Source organism: Symphodus melops, assembly GCF_947650265.1.
Source record: "Symphodus melops genome assembly, chromosome: 4".
In the NCBI taxonomy this organism is placed as follows: domain Eukaryota; kingdom Metazoa; phylum Chordata; class Actinopteri; order Labriformes; family Labridae; genus Symphodus; species Symphodus melops.
In genome coordinates, this window is record NC_136694.1 from 29,009,240 (window position 1) to 29,035,594 (window position 26,355).

General features: G+C 47.8%; 2 protein-coding genes across 2 annotated transcripts; one reads left to right on the forward strand and one right to left on the reverse strand.

Moving 5' to 3' along the window:
* Positions 1 to 3,017: 3,017 nt before the first annotated feature.
* Positions 3,018 to 8,967, forward strand: ccdc66 (coiled-coil domain containing 66; the record flags this gene model as incomplete). Its single annotated transcript, XM_079341725.1, is given in 21 exon segments — positions 3,018 to 3,084; positions 3,192 to 3,214; positions 3,612 to 3,812; positions 3,891 to 4,128; positions 4,264 to 4,375; positions 4,756 to 4,850; positions 4,976 to 5,031; positions 5,295 to 5,387; positions 5,657 to 5,791; positions 5,878 to 6,092; positions 6,094 to 6,102; positions 6,223 to 6,307; positions 6,386 to 6,544; positions 6,722 to 6,791; positions 6,988 to 7,056; positions 7,377 to 7,623; positions 7,697 to 7,901; positions 7,991 to 8,043; positions 8,125 to 8,297; positions 8,397 to 8,530; positions 8,606 to 8,967. Coding segments are annotated over 21 exon segments (2,541 nt in total). The 3' UTR covers positions 8,708 to 8,967.
* A 701-nt stretch (positions 8,968 to 9,668) lies between these two features.
* tasora (transcription activation suppressor a) lies at positions 9,669 to 26,095 on the reverse strand. Its single transcript, XM_079341609.1, has 28 exons — positions 25,650 to 26,095; positions 24,346 to 24,491; positions 23,701 to 23,793; positions 23,454 to 23,526; positions 23,195 to 23,286; positions 21,999 to 22,130; positions 21,750 to 21,880; positions 21,604 to 21,635; positions 21,377 to 21,482; positions 21,136 to 21,239; positions 20,955 to 21,058; positions 20,279 to 20,351; positions 20,002 to 20,076; positions 19,570 to 19,766; positions 18,498 to 18,779; positions 18,217 to 18,400; positions 17,988 to 18,110; positions 17,658 to 17,812; positions 16,845 to 16,992; positions 16,357 to 16,728; positions 14,715 to 15,889; positions 13,622 to 13,747; positions 13,299 to 13,458; positions 13,083 to 13,191; positions 12,724 to 12,902; positions 12,307 to 12,465; positions 11,324 to 11,954; positions 9,669 to 11,157 (listed from the first exon to the last, which is right to left on the reverse strand). The coding sequence occupies exons 1-28, from the start codon at positions 25,900 to 25,902 to the stop codon at positions 10,728 to 10,730; spliced, it is 5,844 nt and encodes a 1,947-aa protein (XP_079197735.1). The 5' UTR covers positions 25,903 to 26,095; the 3' UTR covers positions 9,669 to 10,727.
* Between the last annotated feature and the right edge of the window lie 260 nt (positions 26,096 to 26,355).

The window sequence follows — 26,355 nt, forward strand, 5'->3', positions numbered from 1 at the left end:
CCCAAGAAGACGGAGAACTACACGAATAACAACAACCAGCATGATGCAGCGTTTAAAAGACTTCAATCATCTCTTCCTTCATCTCCACCAAGACAAAACAGAAACACTTCTAGTTGGACCTGATCATTTCACAACAGTGGAACAGTTACTCGCCCGTCTCAAATCGAACATCAAACCAACCGCTAAAAACCTCAGAATCATTTTTGACCAACACCACGAAGCTTGTACAGTCCTGTTTCCTACAATTACAAATATCTTGTTTTATACTCCATTTTATTTAACTTTGTACTTTTTGCACATTTAGGTTTATTAATGTAAATATTATTTATCTTTTTTACCTTGTTTTATTTTATTTACCTTTTTTATCTACATTGCACCGTGGGGAGGGGGGAAACGCAATTTCGATTTCACTGTATGTCTGACATATTTTGGAATTGACAAATAAAGAACCTTGAACCTTGAACCTTGAACCCTTGAACCTTGATATCTCAAAAGAAAATCAGAACAACGCTCTGTCGGTCCGATCTTGACTTTTGCATTTGTGAAGCACCTTGTAACTAATTGTCTTAAAAGTGCGATATGACTAAAGACTCACTTACTTATTTGACAGAATAAACAAATTAAAATAAAATAAAAAAAAAGGTCAAAACACACTGACAAGCAGGTTTGAAGCCCCCTTTGTCTCATTTTGTAAATTAAATCATAATCATTTTGTCAAATCATTTTGTAACTAATGTCTGTCTGTATACTGCAACTGCATGCCTTGAATTTCCCTCGGGATCAATAAAGTATCTATCTATCTATCTATCTATCTATCTATCTATCTATCTATCTATCTATATCGTGAATCGTATCGTGAGTTGAGTGAACCGTTACATCCCAAACATCAACCTATCAAATGGATACAAGGAGCCACATCCTCTGTTATTGTTATTATTACTCCGTTACTATTGTTATTTATTTATTCGCCCCTTGGATGATGAAACTCTCAGCGTGTCCACCTTGACAATAACAGCTCATCTTCACACAGTGTTGGTCTGAGCTGCTTTGTTTATACACTTTTCTTGGGTACCATGTTAGCCTAGCTAGCTGTCAGACCGGCCAGCTTCTTGACCTTAGCCTGACAACACGCTAGCACGCTAAGTCAGCTAAATTCATGTTAAAATCAGCTTTGAGAGACAGTAGAGTCTCACACTGCTTGATGCCATTACTCACCAAGAGTCACTGTAGCTAATGCTCGATGTCCCCCGGACACTGATTAGTAAACAGACGTTTGTTCGACGCCGTTCAATGCTAACGCTAGCATAAACAGCTAGCACCGCGGTGTTGACGTTACGCAGTCACGATAACAACATACCGTCAGGATCCACCGGTAGAAGGGCGAGCTGGATGTGCGGAGGTCGGGGGTGGTGGTTGTTGTGCTCCACTCACACCGGAGAGGTTCCTCTTGGTATTCAAACTCGTTAACGGTGGAAAAAAACACACACATCCAGGAGGAGGCTAACGTCATTACAGTGAAGAAGCTAACGCAGCTTGTTCGGCTCTATGGCGCCACCTACAGCGTAACACCGGTGCTATGTTTAGAAATGCCCTCCCCGCATAGGAGTGTTTTTACAGATATAAATCATATTAATTTAGGCAGATCTATTGCTAAGAGATTTGTAGAGGAAAAAGTAACAGTGGATTTTAAAATATATATATATTCAAGTGTGTTTATTTATTATATATTTGTATATTATATGCATGATAGCTATCATGTAATATAATGTGAAAATGATGATTAATAAATAAAAAATATAATTAAAAAATTGTATTTTACAACTCTAATCGTCAAATGTTGGCGATTTGAGACTATTTTTTTATTCTTTTTTTAAATCCCAGTGTCCTTGAATGCAACACATTCCAACGCAAACGTCAAAATGAGACAGGCGAACACTTGATTGGCTGTTGGATTTAAAGCGAATTAGAACGAGCCAATCAGTGACGGCCTTCTTGGTCGTTGTCAGCAACCAACGTACACAATTTTTTTTAACATCCAGGAAGCTGGCATGAAGCTGCCTGTCCGTGCGGTCAGGTTCAGAGGTTGACTGCTTTAATTCAGTAATACATTAATTAATGTGTTCTGACTTTTAAAGGGCTGCGTCGCTCTCTCGGCTCAACATTTCCCCCCTGGGCCTGGGTATGAATCTCGGGTACGTCTGTTTGTCTCAGGTGGTTCGAAGCTAGCTCGGCTAATATTTTACCAATTTAGTGTCGCATTGAAATGAATTATTTTATTTTATATGTTGTTATAAATACGAGCAAGAAACGCTTTTTGAGACATGAGCGTCACTTTTCATACATGAACTGTACTCATAAGAAAACAAAGACCTGGTTTTATTTTCTGTACCAGAGATAATGTCAAAGCCAGTGAAACTATTATTTACTTTAAATGTAATAATAACAGAGGATGGTAATTCCTTACTGAGGTCGATAGAAATAGACCCTCCTGCCTTCTGTTATTTTTGACAGAATAAATACAGACAGTCTTTAGTGAGATGTTCATGTTTCTGCTTCTATAATCTAAGTTTTGATTGATTGAATTTATTTTTGTGTCATGCTCACAATGTGCCCAACCCTCATGGGCTAATAAGACACCAGAACATTGAGCTGCAGTGGAAGTAACATTAAGATAAGATGACCCTTTCTTCATCTTGCAAACAGAGAAATTTAAAGTGTTACAGCAGAAAAAAACACACACAGTGCAAACATGAAATTAGGTAAAAATGTAAAGAATATGCATAAAAAAATAGTTAAAACGAGCCAGTAACTTGAGGATGTAAGTCTGTACTAAGTTTTTTGTAATCCTCAAACAAAATTAATTTAAATTGAAGACTTTAAAAAATTTTTTTTTTAAAGAACATCCCTTATGTTATCTTACAATGTACAAAAGAAAAAGGTGAATCTCAGTTTCAATTTCACCTAGATCACAAAGCAAACAAACTCGGTCTTCCTCTGATATTTTCCTCTTTTTTTTCATGAACAGAGACGGACTGCTGTTTGAACTTGAAAATGGGAAACCCAGGTTGATCCTGCTCAGTCAGGGTGAGATTTTTTACATTACGGCTGCTCATCGATCATTGATGTATCACAGAATATGAACCTGCGTCGTGTAACATTCATAAGCTGCTCTCGTGTTTTTTCTTCTGCAGGTGCTGAGAAGAATCCATCGAAGGTACGAGTCATGCTGGATATCAAATACGCAAATCTGAGCTCCCTTTACTTGGAACAAATTTTAAAATGAACTGAATCTTAAGAAACGTCTCTCGTTGGACGCTTGTAAGAGGAAGTTAAATGACTCGGAGGCAGAGACATCTGGCTGTAGATGTTCTTCTGCTCAGATTTGTTATTTCTGTCTTTCAGTTGCCCAAGTTTTTTTTTTGTGTTTGTATTGTCGGCTGCGTGTTGTCTTTCTCAAACTCTTTTCCAGGACACTCTTGAAAAACAGATTTGTAATCTCAATTAGTTTTTGTCTGTCTTCAACTTCCTGGTCAGAACCTGACGTGTTTGTAACAGACCAACCTGCAGGATGTCTTTCATAACGTTTTCTGATTTTACTTGAATGTGAGCAGCCGTCCTGCAGGCCCAGAACGGCGAACATCCTGAGCTCAAGGCAGCCGTCCTGTGTGGATGAGTCGCAGGGAGAGGAGCGTCCAGCCCGGCAGCTCACAGTGAGACACAAGACAGGAGGAGCAGCTGCCTCCTTCACCTCCTTCACCTCCAGCACCGGGGGGAAGAGCGCCGCAGGGTGCAACCTGAAAGTCACACCCAAGGTTAGTATGATGGTTTACCAGATGTTCTTCTGCTTCGTCGTAACTCTTCACCCTCCAACGGCGTCTGTTTGTGTGAAGGTGAAGTCTGACAGACAGAAGCAAAGCGCCGCTGTTGGCTCACAGAGGACCAAAGGGAAGACAGGACAGCCTCAGAGCAGTGGGGGGAAGAAGGGACAGAAGGACACGTCGGTCAGGGGGGACACAGGACTGAAGGACGGCCTGGTGTGTTTGACCAATGAGCAGCTTCAGAAGATCCTCAACACGGTCCAGACGTCCAGCACGGGCCGACTCCCTCCAGAGGAGAGCAGGACACAGGGTAGGTCAGACAGGCTGCACCTGAACATCTCCCTGAGTTGGACGTGTCTCTGGAGGCAGGACAGGACGGCTGCAGCATCCTGCTGTAGTGCTGGGACTTGTTGACGGTTCTCCTTTTTTTTTTTTTTCTTCCTAGAAAACAAAACAGGCTCAAAATGTGACTCCTCGACCAATGAGAGAGGAGAGATGAAGGAGGAAGATGGAGGAGGAGGAGGAACACCTGGATGTTCACAGGATAAAAACATCAGGTAGGGGAGCTCACATAGACCCAGAAAGAAGAAGGAGCAGATTTATAATAACGTCGAGGACTCAGGAGAGAGAGCATGCTACTTTTATTGAATAAGAAAGATTACTTTTACTTTTAATGAATTCTTGTCTATGTTTGGATCTTTATTATAAACAGTCTTTATTATTTCTGTACTCTGTCCTGTGGAGGAAACATAAAGAGTCCAAATATGTTCCTTTATCATTCTCCCACTTGGCTCTCGTCTTCTCCACATCGGCGAGCAGTATTATTTAAAGACACGTCTGAAATGCTTCCTCTGTGCTCTGACGTGGGTTTTTTTTAAAATCTGTATGATTCTACGTGAAGCGTTAAAAGCTGAACGTCTCTGCTGCGCTTGTTCAGGTTGTCTGGATGTCTGTTCAGCTGGATGGACCAGAGACAAGCAGAGAGCAGAGCGGCCGTCGACGCCAAGAAGGCTCAGTGGAGGAGAGAACTAGGTACACACACACACACACACACACACACACACACACACACAATCAATAATACATTATCGTTAGAAGATGAAGATAAAGATGGCAGCACCTTGTTCCAGAATGACGGTGTGTTGTTTGTGTGTCAGATGAGCAGGTGGCTCTGAAGCAGCAGAAGCAGCGTTCGGCTCCCAGCACACTTCAGGTACAGAACACGTCTCACCTCCGACCTCCGACCTCCACTCTGCTTGTTGTTTATGACGACTGCAGCTTTTTTACAGGCTATAAAAACGACTCTTCTTTCCTCAAACTGAAATCCACGTCTGAAGTTTCTGTCCAGCTGTTTTTAATCCTAGAATAAAACCCTAAAGGAGAGCAGATCTTGTGTGATTTGCCATGGACTGACACATTGGAAATGTTTTTTCTTTGTGTGTGTGTGCGTGTGTGTGTGTGTGTGTGTCCATCCAGGCCGAGGAGGACACGGACAGTCTGTTATCAGTTCAGAGCTCTGTAAGCCACAGAGAACAGCCGGCAGCCATCAGATCCAGCCTCAGACTCGGGGTAAATCTGACCTGTGAGGTTTAAAGGAGCAGTGTGTAACTCTGCCCCCTGGTGTTTAAAAGGGGTACTGAATCATTAAGATCCAAACAGCTTATCTTGAACTCCTTCAAATAAGTATTTATAGGATCCTCATGTCGCGTTTGCTTTGATGGATTTATTTACTTTTGGTTTTTAAATGAAGATAAAGGTTCGGTGAAGTAGCTACCTTTATGCATAATGAAGTCATAGGAGAGCAGATCCCTGACTCCTGACCCGTGTGCTCTCTGTAGGAGGTGACTCCGGTGGAGGAGGTGCTGGGTTTGGAGAGGAGAGAGGATCAGAGGAGACGCTGGCTGCAGGAGCTGGACCGACAGAGAGAGGAGACGACGGAGCGCAGGAGGACGGAGAAGCTGCTGCAGAGCCAGGTGAACGGCACACTCGGAGGACTGAACGCTTAAAGCTCACCTTATAAAGCTGCTTTTATTTTGTTCATGCTTTTTTCTTCTTCCAGATGGAGGATCACGAGCTTTGGGCCACACACTTTGACTCTCTGCAGAAAAAACCTCCCGTCCTGCAGACAGCAGCTCCGCCTCCTGCCCTTCCTAACGGCTCGGAGCGAGGCGAGTGGGAGCCCTCGTCCAGCCTGTCTCTGGTGTGGGAGGCGATGAGCAGCTGTGGAGCAGAGAGTGTGGGAAGAGCCAGCGTGGATACAACCAGCGGATACCCGAAGAGCCAGGTAGGAGGGAGGAGGTCCAAGAACAGGGATGAGCTGATAAATGAAAATCATCTGGACTTCACAGCCTGGAAGCTTTGAGTTGGATGTGCAGGATCAGACTCTCCTGTGTGTTTGGTTTAGCCACCTGAGGACCATGACCGCCCTGCTGGACCCGGTACAAATAGAGGAGAGGGAGAGGAGGAGGCTCAAACAGCTGGAGCAGCAGGTAGGAGGAGGAGGAGGAGAAGGTTTTAATCACATGTGAAATAAGCCGACTCTCTGCTGACCCCACGTCGTCCTCCAGAGAGACATCGAGGCTCAGCTGGAGGAGCGTCGACGGCTGAAGGAGCAGGAGGAGGCGAGGAGGAGAGAGGAAGAGGAGCGGGAGGAGAGGAGGTTGGCACTGGAGAGGGATAGGCTGGAGAGACGGTACGAGCTGGACGCGCAGAGGGAGAGGCAGAAGGTGTGTGTACACACACACACACACACACACACACACACACACACACACACACACACACACACACACACACAAGGGTCAGGCGCCGTAAACAGGAAGTCCACTGTTTTCCCAAAAAGTCGGCCATGTTTTGTAGTTTTTCCCTTATTTTTACAAGTGTATTTTGTGTGTGTGTTTCAGTCGAGAGCAGAACAGTCCAAGAAGAACCCGGATGAGGAGCCGCAGGAGGAGACGCAGGAGGAGCAGAGGGGTGAGCGGCTCCTCACACACAGAACATCTTCATTTAAAAAAATGACCCGTTTGACTCGTTTTCTAAGCAAGAAGGAAGAAATGAGCTGAAAGAGTTTAGAACATCACAAACATGAGAGCACAAGCAGCTTTCTTCAGATTTCAGGATTTTAGTTTTTTTTGATCAAGTAAATCTAACTGTTGTTGTTGTTGTTTAGTTCCCAGACGCGGTCCAGAGGAGGTCAACAGTTCAGTCTCTCCGTACAAAGACACCGCTGTACAAACAGGTAAATCAGCGTCATTATTACCTCTGCGCTGTGATTCGACCTGCTGCAGAGGACGGAGACGTGTTTGATTTGTTCTCAAACATCCCATCGTGTTTTCATCTAACTCTCGTCCTCCGTACATTTTGTGCCGCGGTTTGGATCACGCCGTCGTTTGGCAGCGTCGTGGGTTAATAACATGGTTAATAATAGGCGGGGCGGCCCAGGTTCAGATCCGGCCTGTGGCTCCTTTTTTCCCCTCACATCAATCCCCATTTTCTTTCTCTTTCTCTTTATCCTAAAAAGCACAACAGGGTGACGTTTCTCTCTCTCTCTCTCATTAGATGAAGCTCCCTCTCTCGCCCGCACAGTCGACACACACAGCTCCTCTCATTCTCAGCATCCTCCTTCTCTCGCTGCTGCTCCTCCGAACAGCAGGAGTCGAGCGGGGACAGCAGGCAAGGAGAACATCTGTGTACAAGCAGGAGGAGGAGGAGGAGGAGGAGGAGGAGGAGGAGACCCGTACGAGGCGTTTGCCCGCACAGAGAGGAGCAGGAGAGACAAGAGGAGGCCCGAGTGGAACACACAGAGGTAAGAAAAAAAAAAGGCTCTAAGGTCTATTTATTAAGATGTACAGTCTAAGCTCCGCCCCCTCTCCCTGCAGGCCGAGCCGGCGGTTCGTCCCGGCCTCGGAGCGTTACCCGGCCCCGCTGCAGAGACACAGACACGAGAGTCGACTGAAGCGGCAGGCCGAGCTCCTCGCTCTGCAGGAGAAGGCCTGCGTGTCCCGGAGCGACCCCCCTCCTCTGAGCCAGGACCCCCGTCTCCTCCCCAACCCGTCCCAGACCGAGGCCGACCCCAACAGCAAGGTGGGAGGCGGATGCTAAGAGAAGAGCCAATCAGAATCACTCCCATGCCTTCCTGACTCTTGACTCCCTGCGATGTGTTCATGTTTCAGGCGCAGACGTTCACTCGAGGATCCGGCTCCTCTGCAGCCCTCGACTCTGACAGGTGACACTTTAAACACTTCGACGTCCTGCCTGAGAATATAGCACTTTAAATAATTGATGTCTGTCCTTTGGTCGTCTCCAGGGGGCGCTCTCCCCCCGTCCCCGCCGTCAGACACAGAGTTCAGGGTCAGCAGGCCCCGCCCTCCTCCTCCACCACTCCTCTTCTGGAGTACATCCCTTACGTCCGCACTGATGAAGTCTTCAACCTGGATCCACTGGAGCCTGCAGACACCCCCCCACCTCACACACACACAGGTCACACACACACACACACACACACACACACACACACACTACTATGAGGACTTTGTGTCGGAGTAGACAGGAAGTAACCTTTCCGTACTTCCTCTGCAGAGGCTCCTCCACAGACGTCAACGTCTCCTCCTGCTCCTCCTCGTCGGGACGCCCTCCTCCACCCTGAACTTCGACTCAGCACGCAAACGCAGCGACAGCAGGAGATCCTGAGAGGCCTGGCGCAGCTCCGCCAGGTAACGTTCGCACAGCGTCACACGAGCAGCTCTTTGAGTTTTTAGATCAGCGACACCGTGTTTGTGTGTTTTCAGGGTTTGTTACAGAAGCAGAGGGAGCTGGAGGTCGATCTGAATCCTCTCCTGAAGCGCCATGACAACGACCTCCGGACGTCATCGGCGTCGCACCGCATGTGAACTCTGACCCCGAAGAAGTGACAGTGTTTGAACCAGTGATCATGAAGGACTGCAAACTTTCCAGATTCACTGAGAATAAATCGCAGACGCTAAAAGCTCGGAGAATTTCTCATCTAAAGTATAAATACATTTAATGTAAAGAATGTTATGATTGTTTTGGAGGCACTTTGGAGTCTGGTTTGGAGTCAAACGTTCCTGCTGGTCGAGGAGCTCCGCTGTGTCGCCTCTGTGGGAAGTTTTCATTTGTTTTTATTTAATAAAACGTGTGAAACGTGAGGAGTTACTCAAGATTATTTTACACCTGCACTTTGAAACGTGTTATTTCAAAGCTGTGTACCAAAACCTGAAGGAAAGGTCGACACATTTTTAATTTTTTCTACATGTAGACATGAATCATCGTCCTGCTTACACATCAGGCGCTGAATTAAGAATCATAGTACGGTTGGCGCTGCGCGCGTCTCCATGTCACGAGGCAGTACTCGCGCGTGCGGCCTGTGACGGTCCTTCCCGCGTCTCTCCCCACCATCCTCCTCTATAATAGAGGCTATAAAACGCCCAAAATAAACTTGATTATGAGACAAAGATCTTGAAATCTATTTCTAAAAACCTTTACTGACGGTTAAGTGTGAGAGCTGAAGGCTGAGACCTCCTTCCTCTCCGTGTCGGACCGTTTAAAAAAAAGAGTGCCGTTAGCATTACGTCATTTGTCATTTAGCCTTAGACAAGCTTTTGGAGGAGAGGGCAGGGTACGGCTTGAAACCAACAACCGCCGTGACCAGGAGGACAGCCTCTGCTCATGGGTCACCCGCGCGTTGAATTATTCAATGCACGATTAGTCTCCCACTATTTTGCCCCTTCAGGCGCACCGTAGAAAAGCGTCCTGTAGTCACGGTGACGTCATCACGAAAACGTTTGACTCGCTCGCACTTTCTCAACCGCCGAGCAGCAACAAACCTCACGAGATGATTTTTTCTGGTTTATACATTTTTAATACAAAAACCTGTGATGTAAAAAAAAAAAAAAACAATAAAAGGACTTAAGTTAAAAACAGTCTCTTCCTGCTGAACAAACCAACTGAACACAAAGAGCTTCCAGGGTAACAAAGCAAAACGTTCAGTACAAAGTTTTTTTTTCTTTTTACAAAGAGTCCGCTGGAAGACGTGTAAGGCAGTCCGTCCATATTTACAGTTTTTTTACAGTTCTTTTACGCCTCTGAACTTTGTCGCTCCGGTCAGCAGCTCACGTTTCCTCCGAAGTTCTTCTTTCAGAGACAAATCTGTCGGCGCCGCTCGGATAAGTCTTGGAGTCGTTCCTTCTTTTAGTTGAAGTCGTGGAGGAGCTGAGGTCAGGTCGGCTACAGATCGACCCAAGTCTTTAGAAAACATAAAACAATAAATTAAACACTCCCTTCACTGTGCAGGAGGAGATATGGCCGTTTCCTTCAACAGTGTTTCTGATTTTAAACTCGCAGGTCAACATGTAGTGGTTACAGTTTCAGGTAGGTCAGGGTGCAAATAGGTCTTTAACCCAATCGAGGAGGTTCGTTCCGTTCTTAGCAGCTTTAAAAGCTGAGAGACAAAAAGGATGAGCGAGTCGGGGCCAGACGACTAAAAACATGTCCAACTTAAGGAAAGGAGAATCGTTTAACGCAGAGGTAAAGTGATCGCACCGAACCTGAACATCTGCGGACATGTTCAGGGTGAAACTTTAGACGTTTATATACTCGGAGCCCGGTGCGATCGAGCTGCTCGTCACACTGATCCTGTGAAGACGTCACGAACACGCCGAGACGTTCAGGGAGCGCTGTGAGCTGAACGTTCAGGAGTGTGAAAGAGACTTCTCAGTGAGGGTTTAGAAAAGTCTCCTCGGGTCTGGACTTGATGTGAGCTCCGAGGGTTAACGATGAGGAAACACTTTGAGCTCGTGATAATAAATTAGGACTTCTCCGAGCTCGTCGTCGTGTTTTAATCTCTTCCATGGACTAGAAATCAGACTCGAGCGTCCAGTCTTCAAACGCTCTCTACATTCTGTTGAAGCCCCCTCCTCTTTGCCCTCCTCGGCTCCAGTTGCCCCCCTGAGGTGCGGGATTGTGGTACCCCCCCAGCAGTCCGGGACCAGCACCGCCCTGTTGAAAGCCCCAGACCAAACCTCCAGTCCAGACCTGCGTGGGCCCCAGGATGCGTGGCAGCCCTCCGAGGGACCTCAGGGGGGCCATCATGGGGCCGCGGGTGGTCACCTGACCAGGGAGTCGAGGCAGGTGCTGGGGCAGCCCCAGGAGGCCGTCGCCCCGCTCCCGGCTGAGTGATGCACTCTGCTGGGGTTCGCCCGGTCCAGCAGGGTCTGGGTCCGGCACGGTCACAGCGTTGAGACTTCCTGGAACCTCGGACCCCGCGGTGCAGTTTTCAGCTCCTTGTCGTCTTATCGGGGGCTCCGGCTCTGACCGAGGGTTTCTACGGGAACAAAAACAAAAAGAGTTTTAAGCCCCCCAGAAAATCTACTTCCTGTTTCAAGATTCACAGCTTTCGACGTGAACTTTGAACTCTCCTGTCTGAGCAAGGTTAATCTGATGCTAACTTCCTGTTTGTATCGTGCGTGTGAAATGTGGAGGCGACTGACCTCGACCTGTTGACCCCGACAGGATTATCTGCATCTCCTATCTCTCTCCCGTTACTGGTCGAGTCTCTCTGATTGGCCACGCCTTGCAATGCAGCTGTGTTTTGATTGGAAGAGAGGGTGGGTGCTTCAGTAGGATCCGGGTTTCCTCCCATCGCTCTCGCTGAAGCCCCATCTCTATGAACTCCTCCTCCTCCTCCTCCTCCTCCTCCTCCTCCTCCCTGCCTCCGCTCCTCCTCCTCCTCCTCCGGCTGCAGCGCCGAGTGAATCAAGTCCAGAGTGGCCGCCACTGCCGTCTTCCCAGGAGCGACCTGGACTGACTCGGTGGGACCTGAAGGAGAGTCGTTGAGAGGAGGGTTTGGGTGAAGTCTCTTGGCGTCTAAACACTGCAGCTGCACGTGTTGACGCTGCTGCAGCTGCGCCTGTCGCTCCGCCCGCAACTGAGAGATGGCCTGATGGAGAACCTTGAAGTCGGGGGCGGACTGCAGCGGCGCGACCTCTTTACTACCCGAGGCGTCGGGGACCAGCTGGTCAGAGAGGTGGGAGGGAGGAGGCGGAGGCGGGGGGGGGCCGGAGCCGGACGGGTGGAGGAGGTGATGGGGCCGCTCGATGGAGGAGGCGGGACGGACGACTTCTGGGGAAACACGGGGAGAACATTGAGAAGCCGTCACGGAGAAGACCGTCGATTTAAAGTGTCCGACATGAACCGGACTTTTAGGATGCTTCTAGTCCAGCTTGAATAATCGTTCTCAAAGTCAGACGAACACTTCGGGTGTGAAAAACTAATCGATTATTGCTTACTGATGTTGCTTGTAGATTTTCAGGTGAAAGCTGGACCGATTTATTTATTTTGGGTATCATGATAAGCCAGAGGGATTAAATGCATCTGGTCTTTTTACACCACAACAAGGTCTGAATTTCTCGGCTCATGCAACAAAAAAAACAACAGGCTTTTATATCATCCAATTTAAATTTTAGAAACTGACCTTTGGGATCCTGAATGGCGTCTGTAACTTTCTGCTTGTCCTTCGAGTCCTGGAGTCCGACCAGTTTGGGGAAGTCGTGCAGAATGTCATCGACGCTGGCCACGACGATGCCGACGTCGGAGTAGGCAGCAAACTTCTCAAGGTGACGCTCCAAGTGCTCTGAGGGACACCAAAAGGAACACACACACACACACACACACACACACACACACACACACACACACACACACACACACACACACACACACACACACACACACACACACACACACACACACACACACACACACACACACACACACACACACACACACACACACACACACACACACACAGATCAGCGCTGCACTTCAGACGGCGTCCTCCTGACAAGGTTAACGTCCACACGTGTGTGTGTGTGTGTGTGTGTGTGTGTACCAGTGAGGAAGACGGTGTGTCGGTTCAGCGTGTATCGGGCCTGCAGCTCCAGCAGACACGGCAGGTCGGGGGACTGCTGGGCGTTCATGTCGCAGTGATGATACGGGAGGAACTCGACGATCTGCCGCTTCTGATAGGTGGAGAGCAGCTCCAGCAGGCTGGCTGCGTCTCTCCTGAACCTGGAAGACAAAATCAACTCCTTTTTACTAAAGAGCCGTATATTTATTAAAAATATTTATCATACTGTCCGATTTCAAAAAAAAAAAAATGTTTTGGTGCATGAAATAAAAAAATAAAATAAAATAAAAATAAACCATGACAATGATTTTTGGATCACATGCAGGTGATCCATGCCGTACCTCGCCTGCTCTCTCAGCTTCTTGTGGGTTTTGAAGTGAATCTTCCACCTCCACAGATTCTCCGGAGAACTGTGCTGCTCCAGGAACCTCAGCAGGGCGTCCAGACGATCTGCGTGGAGCAAAAACAAGAACACATCGTCGTCACGGTCGTTCAAAAAAAAGTTCCCTCAAGTCCGAAAAAAATAAAAAATAGCGACATGAGGACGGTTCAGGTACCGGGTGTGATGTGGTCTGGATTGAGCAGCATCTCGTCGGACACGATGCAGCCTCCGGAGACAAACAGCTCGTTGAAGCTGTTGTTCATGACGTCGTCCGGAGTGTCGATTCCCATGAAGACCACAGAGGGGCGCCGTTTCAGAGCCACCAGACTTGGGATCTGATTCAAACACACTTTGAGTTATTTTCTTTCTTTTTTTTTTTAAGTGGGCGTGTCACAAGATTCTACAACTTCGATACAATTCTAGTACAAAATCATACTGTGTTTCCATGGCAACACATGGGAAGACTTCCTGCTGAGCCGACTTCATGGCCACACTCACCTTGTGCACGCTCCCAGATATCTCCTTGTTCTTAATGATCACCAGCAGTCTGTTGTCGGAGTTTTCTTGGGTCAGAAAGGCCTCGGGACTCTGCTGCTGCACGTTGCCCTGCTTTAACAGAAGCTCCTGAAACACACACACACACACACACACACACACACACACACACACACACACACACACACACACACACACACACACACACACACACACACACACACACACACACACACACACACACACACACACACACACACACACACACACACACACACACACACACACACACACACACACACACACACACACACACACACACATATATAGAGGACTGATGTTTAACCTTATACGGTTTATAAAAAAGCTGACCGATTTAAAAAAGGTGTAGCCTGCTTTCTTTCAAACGACCACCAGGGGGAGACTCCACTCTTTCACTTTTCTTCCTCCATCCAGCAGGATGTTGAAAACACAAGTCTGACTCATGCCTTGTTGTTTCGCCGGCCTACAGAGTGCGACCGCTGACGTCGACAACTTGCCACCAGAGAAACTTCTTCTCCGGGATCGAGGCCGACCAATGTGCATTCTCTCTCTCTCCCCCAATGAAGAGAAGAAAAAAAAAAAAAAAAAAAAAAAAAACAGATCGCCCACAATGCAAAACTTGGTACCTCAGGGCGGTTGGTATGCAAATAAGTTTCATTATCATACTGGACTCTGAACGGCCGTAAACCTTTACGACAAAAAGGACAGAACTCCCCCATGACGGAGGAGAGAGAGAGAGAGAGAGCTGACGGGACGATCGAGCAGATTAAAGTGGTACTTTAAGGAAGACGTCAACTCAGGTGGATTTGCTCTTTAAAAAAAGGGAGTTGAAATGTGCAGGAAACAAATGCTAAAAGGAGAGGTGTGTGTGTGTGTGTGTGTGTGTGTGTGTGTGTGTGTGTGTGTGTGTGTGAGAGAACAGTGTGCAGGAGCTGCGGTTTTCTCTCTCACATTTTTAACATCTGATAAGATGATGCAAATCTCTCAGTGTGGTCCAGACTTCCTCTTCTAATCACGCACACGTTTCCCCGTTTCTAAGTATTTAATCGGTTACCTTGATGCCTTCGTACACCGCGTCCCCCGTTTCGCCCGTGTGGAGGTAGAACTGCAGGGAGTTCCTCTTGACGTCTTTGATGATCTCCACCAGGCTGTTGAAAACCTCCGGCTGCAGCTGGCTGATCAGGGAGCTGAGCGCCGTGGGCGGGGGCGGAGCCAGGCCCGAGCCCGGCTCCGGCTCGCTCTCGGACGTGGGACTGCAGACCGGCTGAGAGGGGTGCGACGATTCTGCTGAAGACTTCGAGACGCCGCTGAAGTTCGCCACGTTGTTTGCACCTTCTGCGCCAGAGTTACAGTTCACAGTCCGGCGCGGCGTTTCTCTGAGGTCGTTTGTAAATGTTCTAGAAACGTCTAACGTGGGACTGTGCTGCCGAGGAGGTCGCAGGACCGCGGAGCCAGAATCCGATAAAGTGACGTGAAAAGTCGGGGAGTTCCTTTTGTCAGAAAGCCGTCTGGTGATCGGAAGCGGCCGCCAAACTTCCCCTGCAGAGTCGGCGTCCGTCAGCGCGTCGTCACCTCCGCGTGTTTTAACGTTCGACGCTCGTATGCTGGACACAAAAGCGCTAACCGTGCTCTCCAGAGAGGCCTGGCTCGTGACCGGCTCGCCGCTCGGCCAGCTCTCCTCAAAGTCCGCGAGCATGCTGCTCATGCTGTCCTGCAGAGAGCTGATGTAGTCTTGGACGGCGGGGCGGGGGTTGTAGAAGGTCACGTACTGCGAGAACTGAGATATGTGGGCGTGTGGCGGGGCGGAGGTTTCCGTGTTCGACGTGGAGTGCGGGGACTGCGGCGAACTGTAATGAATGCTCTCCTCCAGCAGGAGGAGCTGGATGTCGGAGGAGAAGTTGCCGAGGTTTTTGTCCACGATGTTGTCGATGCCTCTGGGGGGAAGCGGAGGAGGCGAGGCTCCTCGCTTTCCCGCCTCATCACGGGCTTCCACGTCGGCCTCGGCTTCCTCGCTCTGTTTCTCTCGCTCAGCCTGAGCTTCCTGTTTCTCCTTTAAAAGTTCTGCCTCTCCCTCCATCACGACCTCCATTAACCCCTCAGCCTCTTTCTCCCCCTCAGGAGGAGCCGACGAAAAGCTTTTCCTCCTCTTGGGAGACGGAGTGACAGACGGATGGATGGAAAAGGAAAATGACGGGTCTGCTGTCTTCTCTTCTCTGACCCTGAAGACTCCTGCAGAGCAGAACACGTTTTTTTATTATTAATAATATATTATTTTATTTTTATTTCAAACATGTGAAGATATAACAAAATAAAAAAATTATAATATGAAGGAAAATTATAATAAATACAGAAAATAATAAAATTAATATTAAATATATATTAATAAATACATTAATAAAAAAATAAAAAAATGTTTATTAAATAACAACAAACAAAAAAATATTTAAACAGTAAGAAGTATAAAATTAAATTTCAAGGTTGAGACTTTAAACAAAATTTGGGTTTAAAAACATGTTTCAAACTTTAAGACCTTTCATTTTTTAGAAAAAGCTAAAAAAAAATAAAATAAATCCCAACTCAGACTCAAGAGGACGACAAAGCTCAGGGAAGTTTTTAAACGCTGCAGCAGGAAGTGTTGGGGACAAAACACTGATGCAACAGGTGCACCCTGGGAGTGCGTGTGTGTCTGAGGTTACCTGTAGACTCCCTGGAGGCGGCAGGGGCTAACCGCTCCTCGTTAGCACCACTCTGGCTCTTGTTCAACAAGCTGAGCTCAGTCGACTCCGGGGACTCCCACCTGGCGGGGTCGGAGGGGGGGTTGAGGTGAGGGGACGGGTGTTTGGAGGGAGACTGGGGAGGACTGGGCTCGGGGGACGGGGTAGGGCCACGATCTGGAGATTGGCAATACAATGGTGAGGAGGGGGGGCTCGGGGCCAGCGTGGGGGAGGGACCCGGGGACAGGGTGGTGCTTGTTGTTGTGGTGACACTGGTTGCCGTGGTGAGATGCTGGAAGCGAGGGTCCTGAGGGATGTTTCTCTCTCTCTGGGTGTATCTCTCTGAGCGCAGACCTGCACGCACACACACACACACACACACACAGTTCACACCTTTTTTTCTAACAGCAGGAAACAAAAGCCAGTCCCGTCCTTAAAGGTCGACAACATGTTTGATTCTGATCGCAGACCTGTGATGGGGATGAGGATCCACGGGATCTCCCACTCCTCCTCCACTTCTTCGTTTCCTCGCGTTCTCCCCTTCGAGTGACTCATCTCCCCGCTGTGGGAGCTGGGACTGAATCCCTCCAAACTACTGATGCTGCCCGCCGTCTGCTCCTAAACACACACACACACACACACACACACACACACACACCTTGTTAACCCCTCGACCTCCTACTTTACATACTTGTATGGTGGGACCTCTACTGAAAAACAAACAAAGAATAACCGAGCGTACAAAAAGCTCACGTAGGAAATTTACACTCAATGAAGGTTCACAGGACTTCAGAGGCCCAGTCATTTGGTCAGTTTAGGCTGCAAACGCGTCTCGTTTATACTTGTGGCGAAGCTAGTGCGAAGCTATCACGAAGCTAGCGCGAAGCTAGCGCAAAGCTATCACGAAGCTAGCGCGAAGCTAGCGCAAAGCTAGCGCGAAGCTATCACGTAGCTAGCACGAAGCTAGCGCAAAGCAATGACAAACAGTCCAGCGCTGTTTATGAGGCAAACTGTGATTAAATGCCTTAAAAAAAAATTAATGTTATTTTTTTGTTATTAATTAATCATAATAAACGCGTTGAAGTCCCAGCCCTAGTCATAACATTTACAATTCACATTTTAATTCAAATCCACAGCAGAGATGTTTCCAGTGTTCATAATCATAATGTAACTGGGCTGTATGTTAAGAACAGGCGACACCAGCAGGGGAGATTTAGAGGAGACTGAACCACAGACTGAGCTTTTATCACAGTTATCATCCTGTACTGAAATGGTTCTTGTACCTCCAGGTCGTCTTGCCTCCTCAGGTCGATGTCACAGTTGGTGGGCAGCCCGAGCTTGGTGGCCAACCTGTCGAACGGATAGGGTCCGCCCTGACCCAGCTCTGGGACTTCACCTAGGCCCTGACTGGCCGTTCCCCTGGCAGCCTGGTTGAGGCCTGTTGATCAGCAGAACACACATCATCAGTGACTTCATGACAACTTAAAAGCTCCGCAGAGTGCTTCGTGTTTTTTTATGCAACGTGTCGGCTGAAACAGGATGAGATGACTGATCGACGGCAGCCAGCAGAGACGCTTCCTGTGACTCAGAGAGCAGAGGACGGGTGAAGTCACCTGTCAGCAGGTTGAGAAGTCGTGAGGACAGCTCAGATCCATCGTCATTTAGATCTAAATCCCTCAAACCCAACGAGCCAACCACGGACGCCAGTGGGCCAGGGGGGGCGGGGTTTCCCTCGGCTGGGGGTCAAACGCAGGAGGACAAACGTGTCAGTACACATCGCAACAAAACACAAGAGTACAATGTTTAAACAGCAAATGAGGGAGAGTCGGCTCGTCTGCTCACCTGGGAACTTGCCGTGTCTTCCAGGTTCCTGCGACGCCTTCAGGAGTTTAATCGCCCTCTCTGCCGTCTCCTGCTCCAGTTTCCTCTTCCTCCCCGGCGTCCTCAACGGTGCCGCTTCCTCCCTCTTGACCTCGTTCTCCGCGTTCCTCTTGCACGTTATGACCAGGTCCACCAACTGCTGCATCTGCGGCCGCACAGAAGAAGACGGAGAAGAGTCAGAGCGACGCCGAGATCTGAGACCAGATTTATGAAGAGTCGTGTTCTCCGCCAAAACATCCCACCTTTTTGTTTTTCTTTTCTTCGTCCGAGTGGCTGGTCGTCTCTCCGCCCGCAGCCTCCCTCTGACCTCCGGAGCTCTTCCTCATCCTGACCTCGTGCGGCTCCTCCGGGCCACAGTGAGCCTCCACGATCTGCCGTGCCCGGGCCACGGAGAGCAGGTAGAGGGCGGGGCTGTACAGGTAAGAGCGAAGGTAGCCGTCCATGTTCACCCGATGGTGTTTGGGAGCAGCCGTCCCTCCCTCGTCCAGTAAGGCTTCGTACGCTCCCATGGGGTACTGTCGGACCTGCAGAGCACAAACAACCGTCCAAAAATCTTCAGATTATTCACAAGAAGCGAGACCGAAAGGAGGAAACTGACAAATGAGTTGCAGAGCGACGTGATCAGACTATTCCAACAAAAACAACCGAGAGGTTGTACATGGACGATACCTGGGCCGGCTGCCACAAGTACATTTCTGACCCGTTTATATTTATGTTTGCTGCGTGCACGAGAGAGCCGCTCCGTGCAACATAAGAGATAAGACGAGCAGAATCACATCGAGAGAGAGCGAGAGAGTGAGAGAGAGAGAGAGAGAAAATCCCTCAGGTATCGCCTCATTCTGTGAAAAAAACACTGCACGTTATTTGTTCGTTGGTTAAAGGTCGTTTTGTCGTCTTTGTTGAAAGACCTGAGCAGCTAAATGTGACAGAATTATTTTGAAGTTTAACAGGTGGCATCATCTGCAGGGCGTCTGATAAACGGACTGTACGGCGCTCTGATTCCTCTCAGCTCGCTCACACGTCGGCTCACAGCGAATAAAAGAGTCCATGCACATCCACACTCTGCAGACCGAGCAGCGGGCGCCAACTTGGACTTTGACCACCTGAGCCGCAGACGCCCACAGACGAAGACGAGCAAAACGCCCCCGACGTCACGTCCATAAAATCGTCTCGTAAACCTTTATAAGCTGTCGGTTGTGCTCGCTGTAATTTGGGCTGCAAAGGTCACGAAGAACAAAAACGTCCAGAGAGCGAGAGAGAGACCAGGAAAGATCCTCCTGAAGTCTCGAGGATGTTCCGGTGTTTTACGGTTACCTTGCCGTCCTTCAGGCCGGTGAGGTAATCCCTCGCCTGGCGCTCCACGCCAGCGGACAGGTCTGCGGGCGGGTTGGCGCGGGCTTTGACCAAGGAGTGATGCAACGCTGGGATGAACTGATTCAGTTTTGGCATCAGCGGGCTACTGGACTTGGACGGCACAGAGGCATCATGGGAAGTGGAGGCAAGCCTTAGCGCTGTGGGAAGAAAAAAAAAAAAAAACACTATTTAAACCACGAGGATCCTTTCAAAGTAAAAGCTTTTTAAAGTGTTTTTAAAAGCAGCGCCGTCATCCTCCGCTCCGTTTCCTCCTCGCTCACTTTGACCATTTTAGCTTTATTTTCTTTTATTGATAAGACAGCTTGAGAGTGAAAGGCATCATGGGAAGAGGGAGCGACAGAACCATGTACGGTTCTGATGAATAATACTCACTGGTTCTGGCAACGTCTGCGGTGTCCGGGAAGATGAACAAGGCTTGAAGACACCGCCTCCAGCTCTCCCCTCGCTCTGATGAACACAAAACACACGGCGCCCATCGAACAGGAAGTCAGAAAAATCACATGATCAACGAGGTTAAAAACCAAAACGTGACGCTTTTCATTCAGGCTGTTGTTTTTAAGAGCGAGCTGAAGTGGATGTGAATAAACAGATTAAGTTTCTCTGATCGTGCTTTTTTTTCCGATGACAAACAAAGTGTGTGATGTCATACCAGGGGGCGTGGCCATCTGGACGCTGGATAGCAGGAAGAGGAAGCCTTTGTCTGCGAGTGGAGTCACCAGAACCTGAAGAAAAACATCAACCATGACTCTCTCATTGTCATTTAGTTTTGAATTTTGAACAGATTGAGACGTGACGCCTTCATTTGAATATTTGTCAACAGCTGCTTCCTGCCGTTGCTTAAACTAAACCCCCCCCCCCCCCCCGGGTACAGTCGAGCTAATCAGACCTATTTTGTTTCCGGAACCAGATTTGATTTGATGAAGTTGGGCGAGTTTGTTTAGGTAAACGAGGAGACGGGAGAAAAAGGGAGGAGAGTCCACGCATTAACAAAAGAGGGAGACAGCGAGGCATGTGATTGGTTCATCAGAGAGCAGGGAGACAGCGAGGCCTGTGATTGGTTCATAAGATTGGCACCTCGTGGCAGACACTGGTCGACGTTTTTACAGACTTACAAACAGATACAGATGACGGATGTTGTTTGTTGCTTTTTCAGAGAGCACGGGTTATTAATTTCTGTCAGGACCTAAAGAACAATCTCAACCTGAAATCTTACAAAGTGGATCTGGAAGGAAAATGGCCGACCCTGTCCTTTTTTTTTTTTTTTTTTTTTTTTTAAACTATTGTTTCACAATGATGGAAATGCAGAGCTGCCTCGCACAGCTCACCACTTCGTTTTTCTCCAGCTCCTGCAGCAGCCTCTTCACGCTGGTCGTTGAGCGAAATCTGTCCGTCACCTCCAGGAGACTGCAGCAATGGCCGCTCTTCACAACTGCGCACACAGAAACACACGTTAGCACACGTTGAGCCTCTGATGCGTCACTGCTGTGAAGGCCGAGCGCACTTCACCTTCTTGGCTGCTGCTGTAGAGGTCGTAGGAGAAGAAGACTGAGGGGAGGAGCCTGGTCACCCTGTCCAACCTCATCAGACAACCCATTTCCAATTTCTCTGGTCTGAAGGAAACACGAGATACAAGCAGAGCTGTGAGCGTGCACGTCTTTGAACAGTCGAGTTATGCAGCAGAGCCCTCCTGACCTCCGACCCCACCTGACAGAGGAGGAGGAGGAGGAGGAGGAGGTTGGGTACTCACAGTCTGTGGGGAAGGAAGGGAGGAGAGAAGGAGCGAAGGGAGATCTGGTAGAGAAGCTGCTCGCCTTTGACCAGATCTCCGGTCCACACGGTGAACTGAGCGCGCTCTGCAGAAAGACGAATGAATAAACGCTCCATAACATCCTGTTTTTAACTTTTATTATCAACTCTCTCTCTGTTTTTTTATTTTTTTATAAAAAGGTCTGCTGAGATTCAGTGAGGGCTCACCTTTAGTCCCGTCAGCTGATTGGCTGTTCAACCTGTCCATCAAACACAGCATTAAAAACACACCTCACTCATCTTAAACGACAGCAGAAGGAAATAATTCACATAAATATTTCTTGGTTTTTTTGGGTCTCCAGGTGTGTGCGTACCTGACAGGTGTGAGCGGCTTGCTGGGCAGAGACGAGTCTTTCCCTTTGAACTGGAAGGAGAGGACGGCGTACGGACAAACCTGACGAGGTCTCTCCCGCAGCTCGTCGAACGAATACTCATAGAAGTAGTGCTGAAAAGAAACCACAGGAAGAAAAGTGATTTTTCAAACCAACATCTGTTGCTTCATAGTTTCCTAAAACGTGAGCTTTGGATCCTCAGACACGCATTTCATCTTTCCCTCGTCTGACCTGCGTGAGCTCGAAGGCGCGGTAAGAGCCGACGGCGGTGACTTTGCTGGCGTTCTTGGAGATGTGGCTGTCAAAGCGAGGAGTTGGATCCTGCAGGTTCTTCATGTTCTCATACATGCTCTTCACTTTCCCCTGGAAAACAAAAAAAAACAAACACACACAGTCACTTTAGGAGCGTCGATAAACCCACGTTTAACAAGACGCACGCTGGCTCAGGAGGAATAAAGACCGCTGTGATGATAAGGGTCAGGTTCAGGGGTCAGGGTTCAGGTTCAGGGGTCATGACGAGGCGGACCTTTACTGACGCTGCGTCCTTTAAACAGGTGCGAACCGCCGCCATCACCGACGACCTGACATGAGTGAAAACTTCCCCCGGTCAGTGAGGTCAGAATCCTGCATGTGAGAGTGACCTCACTGAAAGTCATGGAGAGACCACGCCTCGTGGCTTATCAACACCTCCAGGTGCAAACACTAAAAGACAAGCCTGTCGGGATGTTTTGATATTATGATGTATTTTTTCTTAATTGTATAGTAAGTGTTAGATGTATTTTGTATTATATTGTACATGCATTGTGTGCTTTTCTTTCTCTTTTCTGTCTTTTTCTTTTCTTCCTTTTAAACTGTAATTTTTATTGCCTTTTCCCATCTGGCTAATTCTGGCTTTTTTAAGCATCTATAATAATAATAATAATAATAATGTGTTTTACGAAAGTTCACTGTCCACTTTTAAATTAATCAAGTGCAATAATCGCAATAATAATCATTGCCTTTTCTTGTATATTTTTTTCTGCTTCTTCCATGCATATTTTTTGTATTTTATAAGAGTGTTCTATCATTTATGCTATATTCTTTATATTGCTACTTCTTGTTACCTGCTACATTTTTATTTTTATTTTTATTGTATATGCTGCTGGAACCTAAATTTCCTTGAGGGAGTCATCCCAAAAGGATCAATAAAGTTCAGTCTAAGTCTAATAATAATAACCAGGAAGAAGATCTGATAACAGGAAGGGGCGTGTCCAGAGTGTTCCCTCAAGAATCAAACCAGGGGATTTATATATGCTGTCGTGTGAGATACACGTAGACGTCACTTGTGCGTTTAAAAAAAGAGCTCATGCACGAGTCAGAGCGGCAGGTGGACGCTGAGAAACCAAAAAAAGATGAAGATGATGATCTGCAGCCGGCGGATGACTTACCTTCATCACTTTAAATATTATGACCTCCCCCATGAACCCAGGAGTTAAGGGGTTAATCTGGAGCAGGTCCGAGTATCTGGACAGGTACACTCCTACAATCACACACACACACACACACACACACACACACACACACACACACACTTTATGAACTCTCTTTTTAGACATTCAGGGATTTAAATGGTGTCTGTGTGTGTGTGTGTGTGTGTGTGTGTGTGTGTGTGTGTGTGTGTGTGTGTGTGTGTGTGTTCAGTCCTACCTTTAGACGGGTCTCCCAGAACTGTGACCCGGCTCTGACCCACCAGCAGCCCCTTCTCACACAGCAAAGGCCCCTGAGACACACGTGGGAGAAAAAAAAAGACAACATCATAACCTGCAGCACCTGGAAATGACTTCACTGTCACTTTCATGCGTCTCACCTGAAGCTCGCTCAGGTACGCGCCCAAGCAAATCATCACATTTACATACAGTGAAAAACAAGTCAGTGGAAAAAGTAGGAATCTCACCTTCGCAGAATCAGCCAACAGGAAACAGTAGCTCTCCTCCAGCTCTTTGTCCGTCCTCCCGTCGGCCTTCATTTCCTTCCTCTTCTCCACAAACTACACACACACACACACACACACACACACACACACACACACACACACACACACACACACACACACACACACACACACACACACACACACACACACACACACACACACACACACACACACACACACACACACACACACACACACACACACACACACACACACACACACACACACACACACACACAGTACATCATCACACTTTGCTAAACAGCCTTTCAGTGGTGGAATAAAAACTCTCTCTCTCTCTGTGTGTCTGTCTCTCTCTCTCTCTGTCTGTCTGTCTGTCTCTCTCTGTGTGTGTCTCTCTCTCTCTCTCTCTCTCTGTGTGTCTCTCTCTCTCTCTCTCTGTCTGTCTGTCTGTCTCTCTCTGTGTGTCTCTCTCTCTCTCTCTGTCTCTGTGTCTCTCTCTCTCTCTCTGTCTGTGTGTCTCTCTCTCTCTCTCTCTCTGTCTCTGTCTCTCTCTCTCTCTCTGTCTCTCTCTCTCTGTGTCTCTGTGTCTCTCTCTCTCTCTCTGTCTCTGTCTCTCTCTCTCTGTGTCTCTCTCTCTCTCACCTCCTTCTCCAGCAGCTCGCTGTGGACGAGCCGAGGTTGGCAGTAGGTGAACGAGGCGGAGGAGCCGGTGTCGATGTAACTGGAGGTCATGGCGTTCATCATGTCTTCGTACTCTCTGGACTCTGTGGAGACGTACTGAAACAGAGCTGAAACAAAACGCAGCACGGTCAGTACGTGGTCACACGCCCTGCACACAGCGTGGTGGGGGGGGGGGGGGGAATCGAACCCCTGACCCTCGGACAACATGAAACTCTTTGTCTCGTTGCATGAACAGATTTGCTCCCAGATCAATTTAAAAAAATGATAGCTTTGATTTAAACGTACAGTAATTAAAAACAGCAACCCTGAACGCTTTCAAGTGAGCTTCAATCTAAAAAAACCAAACAGACGGTTCAGCCATCTGGGGACGGGGTCGGCCTTAATTAGAACAGGAGCCCTGAACCCTTTATGGTGCCAGACTCTCAGGGGACTGAGGGACCAGGAGCGGCCCCCCTGTGCAGAAGAGGGATCCAACACCTGAGAGAGAAACATCCACGAGCAAAGAAAGTCCTGACAGGTCACAAGCGAGAGATTTTTAACAACACTGTATAAAGTGTAAACTCATTTATTAAGACCCCTTCTCCATTCACAGTCTTAATCACATACTGCTCATTTCTATTTGATAGTTTGATTATCAAAGGTGACCATGTGAACTGGTGACCAGTGTACTGGTTTAACTGGTGACCATGTGAACTGGTGACCAGTGTATTGGTTTAAACACTATTCAAACGTAAACACAAAGGAGGCGTCTCCCTCTTACAAGCTACAAACTAAACCAAAACATGAAGCTCAACACTGAACTGAATCCTTATGAAATTTACACTTAACCCCCTACAAACAGAAAACATTATATTAAAAAAAAATACATTTATAAAAAAGAAGAAAACAAACACAAAAAACACAGCAGTGTTTGTTTGTTTTTGTTTTTTTCTGCAGGGTCACAAAAACCTCCTCAGGTTATTTATTTATGTTTTATTTTAAATCACAGCACTGATGTTTAAGAAGGTGGAAAATGTGCTAATAATAATAACAATAATAAAATGTCCTCTTTAATAAAAGGTAAAGCTAGCTGGCTAACTGCTAACTAGCATCACTTGAGACTATGTTTAGATAATGCACTTCACTTTTATTTAGTGATTAATGAGTTTATGAGAGACATGTTTAATATATAATATAATATAATATAACAGTATAAAGAGTGAGACACTCCTCCAGCCTGTCATTCAGCTTGTATTGTTTATGTGCAGCAGCTCGGTTCAGCCCACCTCTCTTCTCCCTGGTTTTCTTCGGGATGTGAAACTTCAGCGGGTCCACGGGCATGTGTCTCTGGTGGATCAGCTGCTGGGTCACCGAGTTCCTCCTCTCCATCCTGCCCCCCAGCCGGTCCGGACCCGGGTACGCATCTCTGGCTGGGTGTCCCTCCATTAGCTCGCCATCTTGCGGGCTAGCTTTAGCTCCGAGCTCGGCTTCCCTCCGCGGACGGGCTGCCTCCCTCCGGGTCAGGCTGTCCATGTCCATTGGCCCGGTTCTGACTCTGCTCCCGGCACTGTTTGTCGGCTGAGCACCTCCACGAACAAATGTCGCCGCTGTTACCTCCGGATCCAGCAGGGCAGGGAGTCAAACCAACACACAACCCGCGCCATGCTGACTGTTAGCGCTGTAAGTCTTCTTCCCTCACATTTAACTGCAGCTGCTTTACTAAATGTAGCTTTGCTGCCATCTTCTGGTGACAGTGCGCTACTGCAGTGTCACATTTCCTGACTTAACTGCTTAAAGGGGACATATTATACCCCCTTTATTCACCTTTTTAAACAGTCTCTGTGTTTTAAAATATAACATGAGTAAAGGGGACATATTATACCCCTTTATTCACCTTTTTAAACAGGCTCTGTGTTTTAGATAGATAAATAGATAGATAGATAGATACTTTATTGAAATTCAGGGTTTTTTTGGGGGGGTTTTTTGCTTTAA

Excerpts from the sequence above, each read along its gene's own strand:
- tasora (XM_079341609.1), bottom strand. The coding sequence starts at position 25,902 with ATGGACATGGACAGCCTGACCCGGAGGGAGGCAGCCCGTCCGCGGAGG. Across the intron at positions 20,077-20,278 it reads CCAGATGGCCACGCCCCCTG|AGCGAGGGGAGAGCTGGAGG; the intron begins GTATGACATCAC and ends TGTGTTCATCAG. Across the intron at positions 18,111-18,216 it reads AAGACACGGCAAGTTCCCAG|CCGAGGGAAACCCCGCCCCC; the intron begins GTGAGCAGACGA and ends TTTGACCCCCAG.